The sequence below is a fragment of the Ursus americanus genome, chromosome 12, assembly GCF_024610735.1.
Source record: "Ursus americanus isolate L20-20 chromosome 12, mUrsAme1.1.p, whole genome shotgun sequence".
NCBI lineage: Eukaryota > Metazoa > Chordata > Mammalia > Carnivora > Ursidae > Ursus > Ursus americanus.
The window spans coordinates 29,450,675-29,468,149 of record NC_142138.1 but is presented as its reverse complement, the minus strand read 5'-3'; the positions used below and the strand labels follow the sequence as shown (position 1 = coordinate 29,468,149).

General features: G+C 36.1%; 1 protein-coding gene across 6 annotated transcripts in view; it reads left to right on the top strand.

Moving 5' to 3' along the window:
- The window catches only part of SLC44A5 (solute carrier family 44 member 5), a 382,764-nt gene that overhangs the window by 362,668 nt on the left and 2,621 nt on the right, over positions 1-17,475 (top strand). For all 6 annotated transcript variants that reach the window (XM_087866006.1, XM_045802007.2, XM_087866008.1 and 3 more), the window contains 5 exons: positions 9,281-9,384; positions 10,417-10,490; positions 11,104-11,174; positions 11,293-11,381; positions 12,679-12,763. In XM_087866006.1, the coding sequence (XP_087722132.1) occupies positions 9,281-9,384; positions 10,417-10,490; positions 11,104-11,174; positions 11,293-11,381; positions 12,679-12,763 (423 nt within the window). The remainder of the gene's footprint in view (positions 1-9,280; positions 9,385-10,416; positions 10,491-11,103; positions 11,175-11,292; positions 11,382-12,678; positions 12,764-17,475) is intronic.

The window sequence follows — 17,475 nt, the reverse complement described above, 5'->3', positions numbered from 1 at the left end:
GAAAAACATTCTATGCTCATGGATTGGAAGAATAAACATTATTAAAATGTCTATGCTGCCCAGAGCAATCTACAGATTCAGTGCAATCCCTATCAAAATACCATCAACATTTTTCAAAGAGCTGGAACAACCAATCCTAAAATTTGTATGGAACCACAAAGACCCCAAGTAGCCAAAGCAAACTTGGAAAAGAAAACCAAAGCTAGTGGCATCACAATCCTGGACATCAAGCTATATTACAAAGCTGTGATCAAGACAGCATGGTACTGGCACAAAAACAGACACATAGATTATTGGAACAGAGTAGAGAGCCCAGAAACGGACCCTCAACTCTATGGTCAACTAATCTTTGGCAAATTGGGAAAGAATATCCAATGTGAAAAAGACAGTCTCTTCAATAAATGGTGTTGGGAAAATTGGACAGCCACATGCAAAAGAATGAAACGACTATTCTCTTACACCATACACAAGGTAAACTCAAAATGGATGAAAGACCTAAATTTGAGATAGGAATCCATCAAAATCCTAGAGGAGAACATAGGCAGTAAGTTCTTCAACCTTGGCTGCAGCAACTTCTTGCAAAACACCTCTCCAAAGGCAAGGGAAACAAAGGCAAAAATGAACTTTTGGGACTTCATCAAGATAAAAAGCTTCTGCATAGCAAAGGAAACAGTTAACAATGCTAAAAGGCAACCCACAGAATGGGAGAAGATATTTGCAAATGACATATTAGATAAAGGACTGGTATCCAAGATCTATAAAGAATTTATCAAACTCAACACCCAAAAAGCAAATAATTTAGTCAAGAAATGGGCAGAAGACTTGAACAGACACTTCTCCAATGGATGGCTGGCAGATAAATGAGAAAATGCTCCACATCACTTGTCATCAGGGAAGTACAAATCAAAACCATAATGAGATACCACCTTATACCAGTTAGGATGGCTAAAATTAACAAGACAGGAAACAACAAATGTTGCTGAGGATGCAGAGAAAGGGTAACCCTCTTACACTGTTGGGAATGCAAGCTGGTGCAGCCACTCTGGAAAACAGTATGAAGGTTCCTCAAGAAGTTAAAAATAGAGCTACTCTACAACCTGGCAGCTGCTCTACTGGGTATTTACTCTAAAGATACAGATGTAGTGAAAAGAAGGGGTACCTGCACCCCAATGTTCATAGAAGCAATGTCCACAATAGCCAAACTGTGGGTGGAGTCCAGATGCCCTTCAATAGATGAATTGATAAAGATGATGTGGTTCATATATACAATGGAATATTACTCAGCCATCAGGATGAATACCTACCATTTACATCGACATGAACAGAACTCCAGGGCATTATGCTGAGTCAGGTGAGTCAGTCAGAGAAAGACAATTATCGTATGGTTTCACTCATTAGGTGGAATATAAGAAATACCAGAGAAAATCACAGGGGAAGGGAAGGAAAACTGAATGGGAAGAAATCAGAGAGGGAGACAAAACATGAGACACTCTGGACTCCAGGAAACAAGCTGAGGGTTACAGAAGGTGGGGGGAATGGGGTAACCGGGTGATGGGTATTAAGGAGGGCACATGTTGTGAACACTAGGTATTATACACAACTAATGAATCACTGAGCACTGCAACATAATATAATAAAAAATATTATAATAAAAAAATAGCACAACATTTTATGGTAAAAAAAAAAAAAAACCAAACCAATGAAGTACTATATGTTGGATAATTGAATTTAAATTTAAAAAAGAGCCTCCACAACTCAACAATAAACAATATGATTCAACATGAACAAAGGATTTTTTAAATTATGGAAAATTTTTTCAGCTTTATTGAGGTATAATTGACAAAACTGTAATATATTTCAAGTGTACAACAGGTTTTTTGATATACACATACATTGTGAAAGGAGTCCCCCATTCAAGGTAATAAACATGTCCATTACCTCATATATTTCTCTTTTCCTCTTTTCTTTCTTTCCCTCCCTTCCTTCCTTCTATGAGAATAGCTTAAGTTCTCTATAAGCAAATTTAAATTATACAATGTAGTATTATCACTATAATCACTGTTACACATTGGATCAAAAGACCTTACTCATCTTATACTTAAAATGGATACCATTTTACAAGCCTCTCCTATTTCCCCTACCCTCCCCCAGACTGTAGTGACCACCATTCTGCTCTTTCTATGAGTTCAATATTTTTTAAAATGCTGCATGTAAGTGATATCATGTGTATTTGTCTTTCTCTATCTGGCTTATTTTGCTTAGTATCATGCTCTTCAAGTTCATCTGTGTTGTTGCAAAAGCAGTATTTCCTTCTTTTTAAAAGTTGAATAATGTTCCATTGTGTATCTATACCACATTTTCTTTACCCATTGTTCCATTGAATGACACGTTTTCATACATTTGATATCGTAAATGATGCTGCAGTGAACATAGGAGTACAGATATCTGTTTGAGATAGTGATTTCATTTTCTTTGGAAATATATGCAAAAGTGGAATTTCTGGATCATATGGTAGTTCTATTTTTAAATTTTTGAGGAATTTCCATACTGTTTTCCATAGTGAACGCACCAATTTACATTCTCACCAACAGTATACAAGAGTTCCCTTTTCTCCACATCTTCACCTGCACATCCTTATCTTTTGTCTTTGGATAATAGACATCCTATCCTCTACCTCATTGTGGTTTTGATTTGCATTTCTCTGATGAGTAGTAATGTTGAGCACAATTTCGTGTACTTATTGGCCATCTGTATGTCTTCTTTGGAAAAATGTCTTTTCAGGTCCTTTACCCATTTTTTTAATTGGGTTATTGGTGTTGTTCCTATTGAATTCTATGAGTTCCTTGTACATTTTGGATATTAACTCATCATCACATACATTGCTTGCAAATATCTTCTCCCATTCCATAGGTTGCCTTTTCATTTTGTTGATGGTTTCCTTTGCTGTGCAGAAGCTTTTTAATTTGATGCAGTCTCACTTGTTTATTTTTGCTTTTATTGCCCTTGCTTTTGGCATCAGTTCCAAATAATCATTGCCAAGAAGAATGTCAAAGAGCTTGCCCCTGTGTTTTCTTCTAGGAGTTTTATGGTTTCAGGTCTCCATTCAAATATTTAATCCATTTTGAATTGTTTTGTGTGATGTAAGAGTCCAATTTTATGCATTTGCATGTGGGCATTGTTTCCCCAGAACCATTGAATTCAAGAGACTAACCTTTCTCCATTGTATATTCTTGACTTCTTTTTTGAAAATTAATTGACCATATATACATGGGTGTATTTCTGGGTTCTCTATTCTGTTCCATTCATCTATGTGTCTTTTCTTTCCCAATGCTATAGTATTTTGATTACCATGCTTTGTAATAGTTTGAAATCAGGAAATGTAATGCCTTCAGCTTTATTCTTTTCACAATTGCTTTGGCTATTCAGAGTCTTTTGTGGTTCCAAACAAATTTTAGGGCTGTTTTTTCTATTTCTGTGAAAAATACCATTGGAATTTTGATAGGAATTACATTGATTTTGTAAATTGCTTTGGGTATTATGGACATTTAACAATATTAATTTTTCCAAACCATGATCATAGGATATTTTTCATTTACTTGTCTTTATTTCATCAATGGCTTACAGTTTTCAATGCACAAGTAATTCCCCACCTTAGTTAATTTTCTTTCTAGGTATTTTCTTGTTTTTGATGCAATTGTAAATGGGATTGTTTTCTTAATTTCTCTTTTCATTAGTTAGTTAATATACAGAAATGCAGCTGAGTTTGTACATTGATTTTCTTTCCTGCAACTTCACTGAATTCACTTATTAGTTCTAATAGGTTGGAGTTTTTTGTTTGTTTGTTTTGTTTTTGGTGCACTGTAGGGTTTTCTATAAATAATATCATGTGATCTGCGAAGACAATTTTACTTCTTCTTTTCCAGTTTTAATCCCTTTTATTTTGTTTTTCTTGCCTAATTGCTCCGACTAGGACTTCTAGTACTATGTTGAATAAAAATGGCAGGAGTTGACATCCTTGTCTTATTCCTGATTTTAGAGGAAAAGCTTTCAGCTTTTTACCAGTGAGTATCATGTTAGTTGTGGCCTTGTCATATGTGGCTTTTATTATGTTAAGGCATTCTATAATCAATTTATTGAGAGATTTTTTTATCATGAAAGGAGGTTGAATTTTGTCAAGTAAATTTTCTGCATCTACCAAGATGACCATGATTTTGATCCTTCATTTTGTTAATGTGGTACATCCTATTTATTAATTTGCGTATATTGAACCATCCTTGCATCTCTTGGATAAATCCACTTGATCTTGGTGTATGATCCTTTTACTGTACTGCTGAATTCAGTTTGCTAATACTTTGTTGAGGATTTTTGCATTTATGTTCATTAGGGATATTGGCCTATAATTTTCTCTTTGTGTAGTGTCCTTTTCTTGCTTTGGTTATCAGGGTGATGCTCGCCTTGTAAAATGAATTTGGAAATGTTTCTCCTCCTCTGTTTTTTAGAAGAGTTTGAGAAGGATTGGTATTAATTCTTTAAATGTTTGATAGGATTTACCAGTAAAGCCATCTGGTTGTAGCCTTTTGTTTGTTGGGAAGTTTTTGATTATTGATTCAAAATCCTTACTAGTAATTGATCTTTACAGATTTTCTATTTCAGCATAATTCAGTCTTGGTAGGTTGTATGTCTGTAGGAATTTATCCATTTATTCTAGGTTATCTAATTTGTGTACAGTTGTTCATAGTAGTTTCTTATGATCCTTTGTATTTCTGAGGTATTGATTGTAATATCTTCTCTTTCATTTCTGTATTTATTTCTTTGCTCCTTAGTCTAGCTAAAGGTTTATTAATTTTGTTTATCTTTTCAAAAAAAAAAAACAAACTGTTAGTTCCACTGATGTTTCCTGTGGTCTTCTTAATCTCTGTTTCTTTCACTTCCACTCTGAGTTTTGCCATATCTTTCCTTCCACTAATTTTGTGCTTAGTTTGTTCTTCTTTTTCTACTTCCTTAAGGTGTAAAGTCAGATTGATATCTTTTGTTTTTCTTAATATAGATCTTCATTGATATGAACTTCCTTCTTAGAACTACTTTGCTGCATTCCATATGTTGGCATGTTGTGTTGAGTTTTGTCTCAAGATACTCTTTGATTTCCTTTTTGATTTCCTCTTTGGCTCATTGGTTGTTCAATAGCATGTTGTATAATTTCCACACACTGGTGAATTTTCCAATTTTCTTCCTGTAATTGATGTCTAGTTTCATACCATTGTGGTTGTAAAAGATGCTTGATATGATTTCAGTCTTCTTACATTTATTAAGAACTGTTTTGTGATCTAGCATATGATCTATCCTGGACAGTGTTCCATATGCGCTTGAGAAGAATGTGTATTCTGCTATGTTTGGAAGGACTGTATTGTAAATGTCCAATCTGTCTGGTCACTGTATAGTTTAAGTCCAGTACTTCGGTTTGATCTTCTATCTGGATGATCTATTGTTGAAAGTGGGGTATTGAAATCCTCTACTATTATATTGCTGTATATTTCTCCCTTCATATCTGTTTATATTTGCTTTGTATATTTAGGTGTTCCAATGTTGGGTACATAAATATTTACAATTTTTATATTCTTTTGATGAATAGACCCCTTTATCACAGTATAATGACCTTAGTGTTACAGTTTTTGGCTTAAAGTCTATCTTGTCTGATATAAGTATAACTATTCCCACTTTGGTTTCCATTTGCATGAAAAATCTTTTTCCAAACCTTCACTTTCATTCTATATGTGTTTTTACAGGTAAAGTGAGACTTATAGATAGCTTATAGTTGAGAGCTGCTGCTGCTGCTGCTGCTTCTTTTCTAATACACTCAGCCACTCTGTGTCTTTTGATTGGAGAATTTAGTTCATTTATATTACACTTATGGACTTAGTATTGCCATTTTGTTAATTGTTTTCTGGCTGTTTTATATCTTACACAAAATATCTTACAGTTATATCAATCTATTTTAAGCTGGTAACTTAATTTCAAATGTGTACAAAAGCTCTACATTTTTACACTTTCCCCACATTTATGCTACATTTTTGATGACACAATTTACATCTTTTTACATTGTGTATCCATTAACAACTTATTGTCATTATAGTTATCTTTAACACTTTATATTTTAATCTTTATACTAGAATTGTGATTTACCTGCTACCATTATTTTTAGAGTATTCTGAATTTAACTATATATTTGCCTTTTACCAGTGAATTTTATACTTCCACGTATTTTCATGTTACCAATTAGCATCCTTTTGTTTCAGCTTAAAAAACTCTCTTTAACATTTCTTGTAAGTCTGTCTAGTGAGGATGAATTCTTCAGCTTTTATTTGTCTGGAAAACTTTATCCTTCAATTTTTAAGGACAACTTTGCCCCATAGAGTTTCTTGCTTGGCAATTTTTTTCTTTCATCACTTTGAATATATCATTACACTCTATTCTGGCCTATAAAATTTCTGCTGAAAAAGTCACTTTTCTGTGACTTTTTTTTTACCCTGAAAAAGTTAAAAGTCACTTTTCTCCTGCTACCTTTAACTGCTTTTCAACTTTTGAAAATTTAATTGTATGTGTTTCAGCGTGGTTCTCTTTAGATTCATCTTTTTTGGGATTCTTTAGACTTTCTGGATCTGAATGTCCATTTGTTTCTCTAGATTAGGAAAGTCTTTAGCCATTATTTCTTCGAGTAAGCTTTCTGTCCTTTTCTCTCTTTCTCTCTTCTCCTTCTGGGATCTCCATTTTGGTCTGCTTGATGGTGTCCAGTAAATCCATCACTCTTTCCATTCTTTTTCCCTTTTGCTTCTCTAATTGGATGAATTCCACTGCTCTGTCTTTGAGTTTGTTGATCCCTTCCTCTGCTTGATCTGGTCTGCCATTAAAACTCTCTATTGAATTCTCTAAGTCTGTTACCATATTCTTTGGTTCTATGAATTCTGTTTAATGCTTTTTTATATTTTCTGTCCCTTTGTTAAAATTCTCAATGTTCATGCATTGTTCCCCTGACCTTGATGAACATCTTTATGGCCATTATTTCAAACTCTATCCGGTAGACCACTTACTTCTGAAATATCAGTTTCTGGAGATTTATCTTGGTTTTTTGTTTGGAACATATTCCCCTCTTTCTCCATTTTTTCTTGACTCTCTATGGTGGATTCATTGTATTAGATAAAACAGTCACTTCTCCCGGTGTTGACAGACTGATCTCATACAGGAGATGAATTTCATCAATCAGCCCAGCTCAAGCTTCTGGTCTCTCAAGTATTTGTGATTGTCCTAGCCACCAGTTATTCTTAATGGTCCACAATGTGTCAAGACCTACCAGTGTTCCAAAGAGAAGGATCACAGTCAGAACCTATATGCAAGCTGATTAGAAGCCAGACCCTCAGCCAGCAGGTGGGAAAATATGTAGTTAAGCCTCTTCACAGAGAAACTGGAAAGTGGGTATTCTTGCCTATTCCTTCTGAACTGAGCCAGGGTGTACATCTATACTGGGATTGTAGGAGGGTGCCCCTGAACCATTTATAAACTGCTTATTTGTTCATTATAGTCCCATGGGACTTTTCAGTACAACCCATTAGCTGTCAGAGCCGGGGAAGGTGTGGATCATCCCTTGGGCAACAGCTGCAAAAACTAGGGCAGTAGGTATGTTTAAAATCTTCCAAACAGATGTTTGTGGCCTAATTATATAATTGGAGTTAGCTAGAGGGAGAAAGTAGTAGAAGTGCCCACTAGCTCCCCTGGACAATTCCATGAAGGATTGCAGCTAGCACCTACAAATTATAAGCCAGACCCTTAGGCAGTGGGTTGTTATGTAGTCCAGACCCTTCCAGGAAAAGACTGGAAAATGGACATTTTTCCCCTGTTTTCTCTGTGCTAAGCCCTGGGGAGGACAGCCACAGTGAGTGCTAGCATGTAAAGAACTAGCTTTGTTTTCTGTAGTGCTGTAGGACTTGTGGTTATAAACTCCACCGGCTTTCAGAGGTACGGATTTTGGGGTCCTGTCCCTTGGGTGGGAGCCTTAAAAGCCGGAATCCTATATGTACTGTACAAATGCTTTACTTCTCAGAAAGAGGCTGAGAGTTGAGGCTATCTTCCTTATAGTATGGTTCTGTGCCAGAAATGGGGTTTACAATATGTTTGTCTCATCCTTTCCTACCCATTTCACTGTGGTTATTTTTTTAGTTGCCTGATGTGGTAGGAGTCACTCAGCTAGTTTCTGTTTCTTTCACAGAGGAAATTGTTCCATTTGTAGCAGTACTTTAGGTGCATCTGTGGAAGGGGGGAAGTTCAGGGGCCTCCTATGTCACCACCTTGGTCCCTTCTACAAAGGACTGGCATATACATTGCTCCAAAGAAGATACACAAATGGTGAATAAGCACATGGAAAGATACTCAGTAGTATTCATTAAGGAAATTCAAATCAAAATTGTAATAAGGTTACCATTTCACATCCATTATAATGGCTACTACTTTAAAAAATGAAAAATAACAAGTATCTGTAGGATGAGGATAAACTGGGAACCTCTGTGTATTGTTGGTGGGAATGTAAAGTGGTATAGCCATTATGGAGAACATTATGGTGATTCTTCAGAAAATTAAAAATAGGATTGCCATATGATCCAGCAATTTCACTTCTATAGATATATACTCAAAAGAATTGAAAACAGGGACTCAGATACTTTCAAGTATTCACATTAGCATTATTCATTGTAGCTAAAAGGTTGAATCAACCCCAATTTCCATGAACAGATAAAAGGATCATCAAAATGTGATATATATATATATATTTATATATGCATGATGGAATGTTTTTCAGTTCTAAAAAGGAATGAGATGATGAAACTTGAAAACTTTGTTAAGTGAAATACACAAGACACAAAAGGATTAATATTGTATCATTTCACTTAAAGGAGGTGTCCAGAAGAGGCATATTCATACAAACTACAATAAAAGTTACCATGGGCTTGGGGAAGAGGAGAATGAGAAGTTATTGTTTAATAGGTACAGAGTTTCTATTTGAGATGATGAAAAGTTCTAGAAATGGATAGTGATGATGGTTGCACAACACTGTGAATGCACTTAATGGATTGAATTGAATTGTACAGTATTGTACATAATTGAATTGTACACTTAAAATGGTTAAAATGGTAACTGTATATTTTACCAAAATTAAAAAAAAAATAAAAGATCTATTTTTTTTATCATAGAGTTTAGTTACAAATCACTAATAGATTTGAATATTTCATTTTCATAGAGGCCCAGAACAACATTTCTAAATTTCTACAATGCTGCCTGAAATGCTGTTTCTGGTGTGTGGAAAAAATGGTAAAGTTTTTTAACAGAAATGCCTATGTTATGGTAAGTAGATTATTTTTTATTTACTAAATTTCTTCTTTGCAAACCCAAACCCCATGTGTCCATTTCCATCTCTAACAATTTTTACATCATGCAGTTGAATTTATCACCATGTTGATATAAGGATTTGTGAATCCCATGCATGATTCAGGGCTATGCTTTCCTGGTTGAGATAATATCTTCATTATTACTGTTAATATCTTTTTAAAGAGGGAAAATATTATTTACCTTAGAAATTTTTAAATATGCTAGATTGAAAAGATTTTGTGTGTCTTTGATATAGTTTGGTAGAAGGAGAGGTTAGTCTATATTTCACTCTGTGAGAAAAATATCTTTCTGGGATTTACATATTTCTAGGGAATGGTCTGTTTCTTTTTATAAATCTTATGTTGAAATGTGTGGGAATTGACAAGGCCTAACTGAATGTGTTACTTATTTCCTACGGGGAATATGGAGATTTTTTTAAAGTAGGGGTTCTAAAAACATAACTCTTCTAAAATTTAGTAACTACAGCCTTAAGATACTTGCTTGTTTTCACCATGACACAGAGTCTGCAGGGGTGATTCAAATAGTCATGAAGATTTAAATAGTCATTAATTTACCTCCAATGAGAATACCATACTGAGCCTTTTAATCAGCAAATCAATGTATTGAAAGGTGCTGGTTTCCTGAGAATGATTTTTAATGTGAATGCTGCAACATTTATCCCATTCACAACAGACCCTAACCAAAACACTTCAAAGACAGAAGCCATATCCTGGGATTTGAGAAAAAGATCTCCCTCTGTGTGAATTCCCACGGAGTTTACAGGCATATAGCATCTGAAGCACACCTTTTTGTCAACGCCCCTAACAGCTGTGCAGAGTTGAGAATATACAGTTCCCGGGTCTCCCACATACCCAAATGATGGAAAGAGGAATGACAATAGCTGTTTGGGTGATAAGAGAATTAATTCATTTTCCTGTCATTGGATTGTCTATTGGTCTTGTTAGGGTATGTTACTGACTCCAGAATATTAACAACTCTTTCCCTCAGATTGCAATATATGGCAAAAACTTCTGCAGGTCAGCAAGAGATGCTTTCAATCTGCTGATGAGAAATGTTTTAAAGTAAGTAATCAGGTTGAATTTGCAAAAGACAATTTGGTGAACCTTGAGCACCACATACTTCACATGTTGTGATTTAAATTGATGGTAGCCTTATCAGACATGAATATTATCTTTCAATTGGATAGATTTAAATCTTCTCTCTCACACCATGTCTTTTTATATCTTAGAATGTTGCTTCCATCATCTGTCTACATCTTCACACTCACTGGCATTTTATTGATTTTAATTATCCCTTCTGCTCAAGAAATTCTCCACACAAACAGCATGTCTCTTACCATTTTCCCCCTCCACAAATTGACAGAGTCTGAGTGAGCAAAAGCAGGGAAGAAATGAAACCTCCTCAAAATTCAGGGTGTCTTAAACTTTGAAACAGAGGCTGACATAACTAATAGAGCCTGATAGCCCCACAATGCCATCTTCTGTTCACTTCATCAGAAATAAATCAGAACTTCATTCCTGGGGTCTACCTTCATTTCCTGCATTTAACAAAGGCCAAATAAAATTTCCAGGGAAGACACATCATAATGAGCTCATGAATTATTTACTTTCATAAATTTCAAGTGACAAATGTAATTTAAACACAAAATTATACTTACTTTTTTCTGATTCTCAGAGTTGCAGTTATGGATAAAGTTACAGACTTTGTACTAATCCTGGGGAAAATTCTAGTTGCTGGATGTATAGGTAAGTAATAATAATAAACATAATAAGTTTAGAAGGTACTTGGAAAAACTTCTTTGCTACAAAAAAACTATATTCCTTTGTAAATACATAATACACATGTTCTGTCTTTCCAACGTAGGTGTGCTGGCCTTCCTACTCTTCACACACAGATTGCCAACAATGATAGAAGGACCAACATCTTTAAATTACTACTGGATACCTTTGCTGGTAAGAGTTGGTGTCTTGGTCAGTTCAGCCTTCTATAACAAAAATATCATAGATTGGGTGGCTTAAACAAGAATTTATTCCTCACAGTTCTGAAGGCTGAGAAGTCCAAGAGCAAGGTGCCCACAGATTCAGTTCCTGGTGAGAGCTCTCTTCCTGGTTTTCAAAGGGACCCCTTCTCACTGTATCCTAACTTGGTGGAGAGAGCTCATCATCTCTCCTGTCTCCTCCTTTAAGGGCACTAATCCCATTCATGAGGGCTCCACCCTCATGACCTAATTACCTCCCCTGAACCTCACCTCCAGATTCATCACATTGGGGATTAGGTTTCAACAAATGCATTTTGAAAGGACACAATTCATTCATAGCAACTGGGTAATATTGACTGATTTATCAGAGAATAAAATAAAAGGAATAAGAAAATAATAATAGCTAACATCATTGGTCCTACTTTGTGCCAGGCCTTATTCTGCTTTAGATTGGATTCCTTAGAAACAACCTCTGAGACAGGATTGCATGCAGAAGGTTTATTAGAATTGTTCTCCTGAGATACCGTTGTAACAACGAAGTGAGGAGGGCAGGCATGGGCAAAGGAAAAAGCTGCAGTTATAGTGGAGGCCTCAGACATATTGACAGGAAGTTCTGAAGGCAGAATTAGGCCTCTGTATGCTGCATCAGGCAGCCGTTGGCCAGGGGTTGCCCCCTGGATGGGAGTGCATCCTTGGGGGAGGCGGTTCCCTGCGACAAGGGCGATTCCTAGTGAGGGAAGCCGCTCAGTCACCAGCAGCCTACATTCCCAACAAGGGGAGGATAGATGTAGCAGCTGGAGAGGACCTGGTAGGAGCCCTGCAGTATCTATAGGATTTAATTAACTCATTCAATCCATATGTGATAAATACTATTATTATTCACATTCTCCTCTTGCCCACCAGTAATTTTTTATAGGAGGCAGGAGGCACAGTGAGATTAAGTAACGTGTTGAGTGAGTGCCTAACATGTGACTCAAGCCTAGGCAGTGTGTGATCTTAACTCCCGTGCTTTCCTGCCTCAGTGTATAGAATCCTAAATCTGGGATATTTTTGGTATGCATTGGGGATAGTGGTAAGAAAATTGGCAGGTAATATAATACATTTAAATCCCAGTACAAAGCACCCAAAAGTGTTATCACTGGATTTTTTTGGTCTCTATATTGAAATCTTTTCTAAGGGTACGTTTCTCATCATGACTTTCATTTAAAGCTGCATTATTGTTCTTCTGGACAAGTTAATGACATTTTCTTTTGTTCTTTACTCATTTACAGACAGTCATTATTGGATCTTACCTAGTTGCACATGGGTTCTTCAGCGTCTATGCAATGTGCATTGATACAATTTTCATCTGCTTCTGTAAGTTTTCAGTATATGTGTTTTCCCCGTTTGGAGAGTAACTAAAAGATAAGAAGGTTAAGACCCATGTCCTTAGCTGGCTTGTGGATTTGCTATGGCCTGGCTGCAACTGCCAAATAGTGTTTATTAGGAAAGAGACTCATGTTAGGTAGATGCTCTTTAAACCTTAACAGCTGAGAGAATGGAGTTTGCAAAACACAGGAGAGTCAGCTACTGAAATGACCGTCAGGCTCCCTGGCATGGTGTTAGCATGAAACTATTTTTTCATTTCTTAGTATTTTCAAATTTTAATAATAAAGCACACAGAATCTAATCATTAACAGAACTGAGGACGAAACTGGGCTTTGAGACTGGACTTCAGGAACTCTTTGAGGAGAGCCTTTATAGTTCTGATAAAGCCAAGCTGGCAATGGTTTCAGACACATAGGGCCAATTCACACTAGATTCATTGAGGAGAATGTCTAGGAAACAGCTCCATCAATTGTGATGCGTAGAGTTAAAATACTTCTTAAGAGCTTCCATCACTGACTTATTTGCTGTGCCTCTATGTGGCATGTGTAACTCCTAATGGATAGGTTTTCTATTAGTAGCTCATCTTAAAAGCCTTGGAGAAGCTAGTGCCCTAGGAGCTTGACCTGGCCCTTACCTTCAGTCTAGAGAAAGTAGGCTCAGCAGATGAAAGAACAAATTGTTAGCCTTCCAGCTGTACCCTCCAAGAGATTATTTCTCTGGTACATTGCTCTTAAGAGAAGCAGAGAAAACATTCTATGACAGGGCATTACTGAGTGATCCACTTGTATAAAATTAACAGTTTATTTTTTGGCATAACTCACAGCACCAACTTTACACTGGGGTCAGGAGACATATTCAAGGAAACAAACTAGAAAGTGGTTTGACTTTTTTTTTCTTAACATTTAAAAATTATTTTCAATAACTGGACAATTCAGAAATCAGGAGAACTGTGCGTACGAGTTAGCTCTCTCTCTGGCTATAAATGGAACAGAAATGTTTAATTACCTTCTAATGCCACTGTCAGTGGTTTATTAGGAAAAGCCATCCACAAAATGCCACATGAACAAACTTCAGCTCATGTTGGAGATGGAGGAAGGTGCATAGAAATATGATAGTGCCTGAAACAGAGGTCTCAAATATTCAAAGATCTCTTTTTTCATCTCAGACGCTAATCATAGCAATAGTGGGAGGCCCCTTTAGGATCTTCCTCATTCTTATAACTGAAAATGTTTCTCAAGGTGTATCTCAGGAAATGCATGGAAGCTACTAGCTTCCAGTCTTCGGAAGCTTCAGGAAAATCTTATGGATTTTTAAATTGACAGTGGATTTTAAATTTGAGCAGTAAGAAATGTTTTCTACCCTCTTATATTAATAATTGCCAACTTCTTGAAAACCAGGTGTAATTCCAGCTTTATTCAATACATTGTGTGTAGAACATGAGTAGTTTCCTTCTGGAGACTCTTGTCTTTGAGAATAAAGAACAAGGGATACCAAATTATATTTCTCCTCTCTCCCCAACTTTTACTATGCGCAACATCTTACTTCAGAAAACATTCTTCTTAAATGGTGCTGTAAGCCAAATTCTGATTGTGTGGAACTATACCTTTATACATACATATGTATATCTTTTTATACCTATTCTCTTGGCTGCCAGACAACTGATGTTTTTAAAAATGCAAACCATTTGCAAACACTGCATTTATAGAAACATGGCATATTTTTAATATTACAAGGCAATGAGAATTCTGGTCCCAGTATGAGAAAAAAGTAGTGTTGCAGATGATTATTAATGTGATCCATACCAGGCTTCCTAATAATGCTTCAAGGGTAATAACAGTATAGATATACTATACATGATATAGAAATATGGTTAAGGAAGAAAGAACAAAAATGTTCAGTGTCCAGCATATTCTCTCCTTAGCAAAAGTCTGAGGAAGGTCACTGTGAGGGCTAATGTAAAAATCTAAATCAATAATCCAACCATTCCCAAAAAAGTATGAAAAATAATTTAGATGTATTCCATAAATCTATGATTGTCCTATGTTTTTATATAATATTTCTTACCTTTGTCATAATAAAGGCTATGAATAACAAAATCTTTTTTAATACGCTAGTGAAAACACAGAGTTCAGTTGTACTTGAATGCTTATTGAAAGATATTATCTGCTGTGAATTCTATCTTTAGGAAGCTTAATTCTGTGCCAGCTTCTTGCTCCTCAGCATCGTTCTGGTGCTTTCCCCGTATCACCCGAGAGGTGTGTGCACAGTGAACACTCCACCATTTTCTTATTAGCCGAGGCAAAGCAGGAAGGTAACTGCACGTATTACATGAAGTCAGAAAACACTGCCACTAGTTTTCTAATGCAACCTGAGGAGATTAAGCCAGGATGCCTTATAGTTAAGTAGGACAAGAGCCGAATGACATGTCAAGAGGCTGTGTCCTCACCTCATTCTGATTGCCCCAGAGCTTTTGACTTCAGGAGAATCATTTCACATACCTGGGTCTCCGTTTTCTCATCTGTAATGTTATGGGTGTGGACTCTGAACTCTGAAATTAAATTATTGTTCTACATTTATCACAGACTTTTTATTCGGCTTCATCTCAGAAGATGTGGTGTTTTACCTTTCTGAAATGAAGAGTCACAGATTTAGAGATCATAGTTTTGAAAGGACATGACAGACCTTATTAACCTTTAAACTATCAAAATAAACCTCTTTGGGCATTGGTGGGATTTAGGAAGTTTCAGTGCCTCCTGGCAGAGTTTGAAGTTTCTTACTTTGTCCAGCATCAGCAATTTAACGGTACTAACTGTCTTATATTTGACTTTCTAACACTAATTTCTCTGATTTTTCCCTGTTTGACTCTCCAATTTATAAAAATACATTTAATTCTGCTGCCGCGTGCTGCTTTTGCCTGCTTTGGCTGCTGCATATACAGGTGAAGATCTGGAAAGAAATGATGGATCCACAGAAAAACCCTACTTCATAGCCCCTACCCTGCACGGAACTCTGAACAGGATGGAACTAGTTTCCCAGAAGCAGAAAGAGTAGAAAAGCTCAAACAGTGACATTCATTTTTAAATAGAACTTTTGTAAATTAGATCATTTGTAACTTGAAAATGATGCTTTTGAGTAATGTGAAATTTCTGTGCTTATTCCTAAAAAGCCAGAACCTGGTACCACCTGAGGTACCAGTAGCCTCTGTAAACTAGGATACTTTATAGACTGCGGTCCCAGCTGAAGAGCAAGGTGTAAACGGCAAACATATTTTTAAAGCCTATAGCCAAAAGTGTTTTAAATGAGACTTTTATAACTCAGAGTGCTGTTCCCTATTGCAGCACTTTGATCGCCTTTCTTTTTATAAATGTATATTTGTAAAGGATATTCAGGCAATTTTTGAAAGTACTATAAATGTATAGTCAATTAGCCATAAGAAAGATTGCTATAGTTAACCAGCATATGGTACTACATTTGTAAATATGGTGCTATGGCTACACAGCTGCTCCAGCTAGTGGACAGCTTTCTCAACTGTGATTAAGCTTGTATAAATGTTTCCTTAGGAAGTATCCTTTGTTTCAGTATGTGATTCGAGACCATAACAAACAGAGATGTTAATGTTATACAAGTTCCATGGAGAACACTGCTAGGTAAAAATTACTGGGGAACCTCATAGCCCACTTTGTTTTAGTGAAATTATATTCATAGTAAAGTTGAATCTGAGTTTTGGGATATGATTTCCAATAATACGAACCTCTAGCCACTGTGAAAATATTCTGAACAAAACTGAAATGGCTACATAACTCATGCCTTTTGTCTCTAACTCAGAGACAAATTCCTATTTTCCTATTCCCACCATACAGAAAATTGGAATGGATTTATTTCAGAAGAGTGATTCTGTCTTTCACAAGCATACCTGTTTTTCTAGATTATAGAGCTTGTTTGACTTCATTCTACAAAATAGTGGTTTTTATAATGGCCACCGTCTTGTTCTTGGCTTATTTTCTTGAGATTGTTATAGTCAAAAGCGTCACTTGGCTTCACCTCGTGGCAAAGGGCCTTCTTCACTCTCATTCTCCTTGAAGTATAATTCAGAGAAGAGTGATAATGTATCTTTCTGGATGGTTATTATTATCCAACAATACAGAGGTCAAAACCAAGAGCTAGTAAATAGTTACCTCTCTTTTTTTTTTCTTTCTTTCTTTTTTTTTTTTTTTTTTTGAGAGAGAGAGAGCAAGTGTGCATTTGCACATGCAAGCAGCAGGAAAGGGGGAGAGGAAAAGAATCTTAAACAGGTTCCACACCCAACGCAGAGCCCAATATAGGGCTGGATCTCACAACCCTGAGATCATGACCTGAGCCAAAATCAAGAGTGAAAGGCTTAGCCATCTGAGCCCCCAGGTGTCCCAGTTACCTCTCTCTTAAGTGTTAAAAAATGATAGGGAGTACATCCCCTCCAGGAGTAGTTGGATGATGATACATACTGATGAAACAACACAGTTCTAATTTTTTTTTTGTAGGCATCAGAATCACTCTGAGAACTTCTAATAGACACCTGTCCCCTTCCCTAAGAGATTCTGATATGTTGTATTTGGGTGTGGGGCAGCTTGTGAATTATTATAAAGTTCTCTAGTTGATTCTGATACATAAAAGTTGGAAAATCACTTGAATAAAATATAAATCAACATGCAAGAAACTGGTTG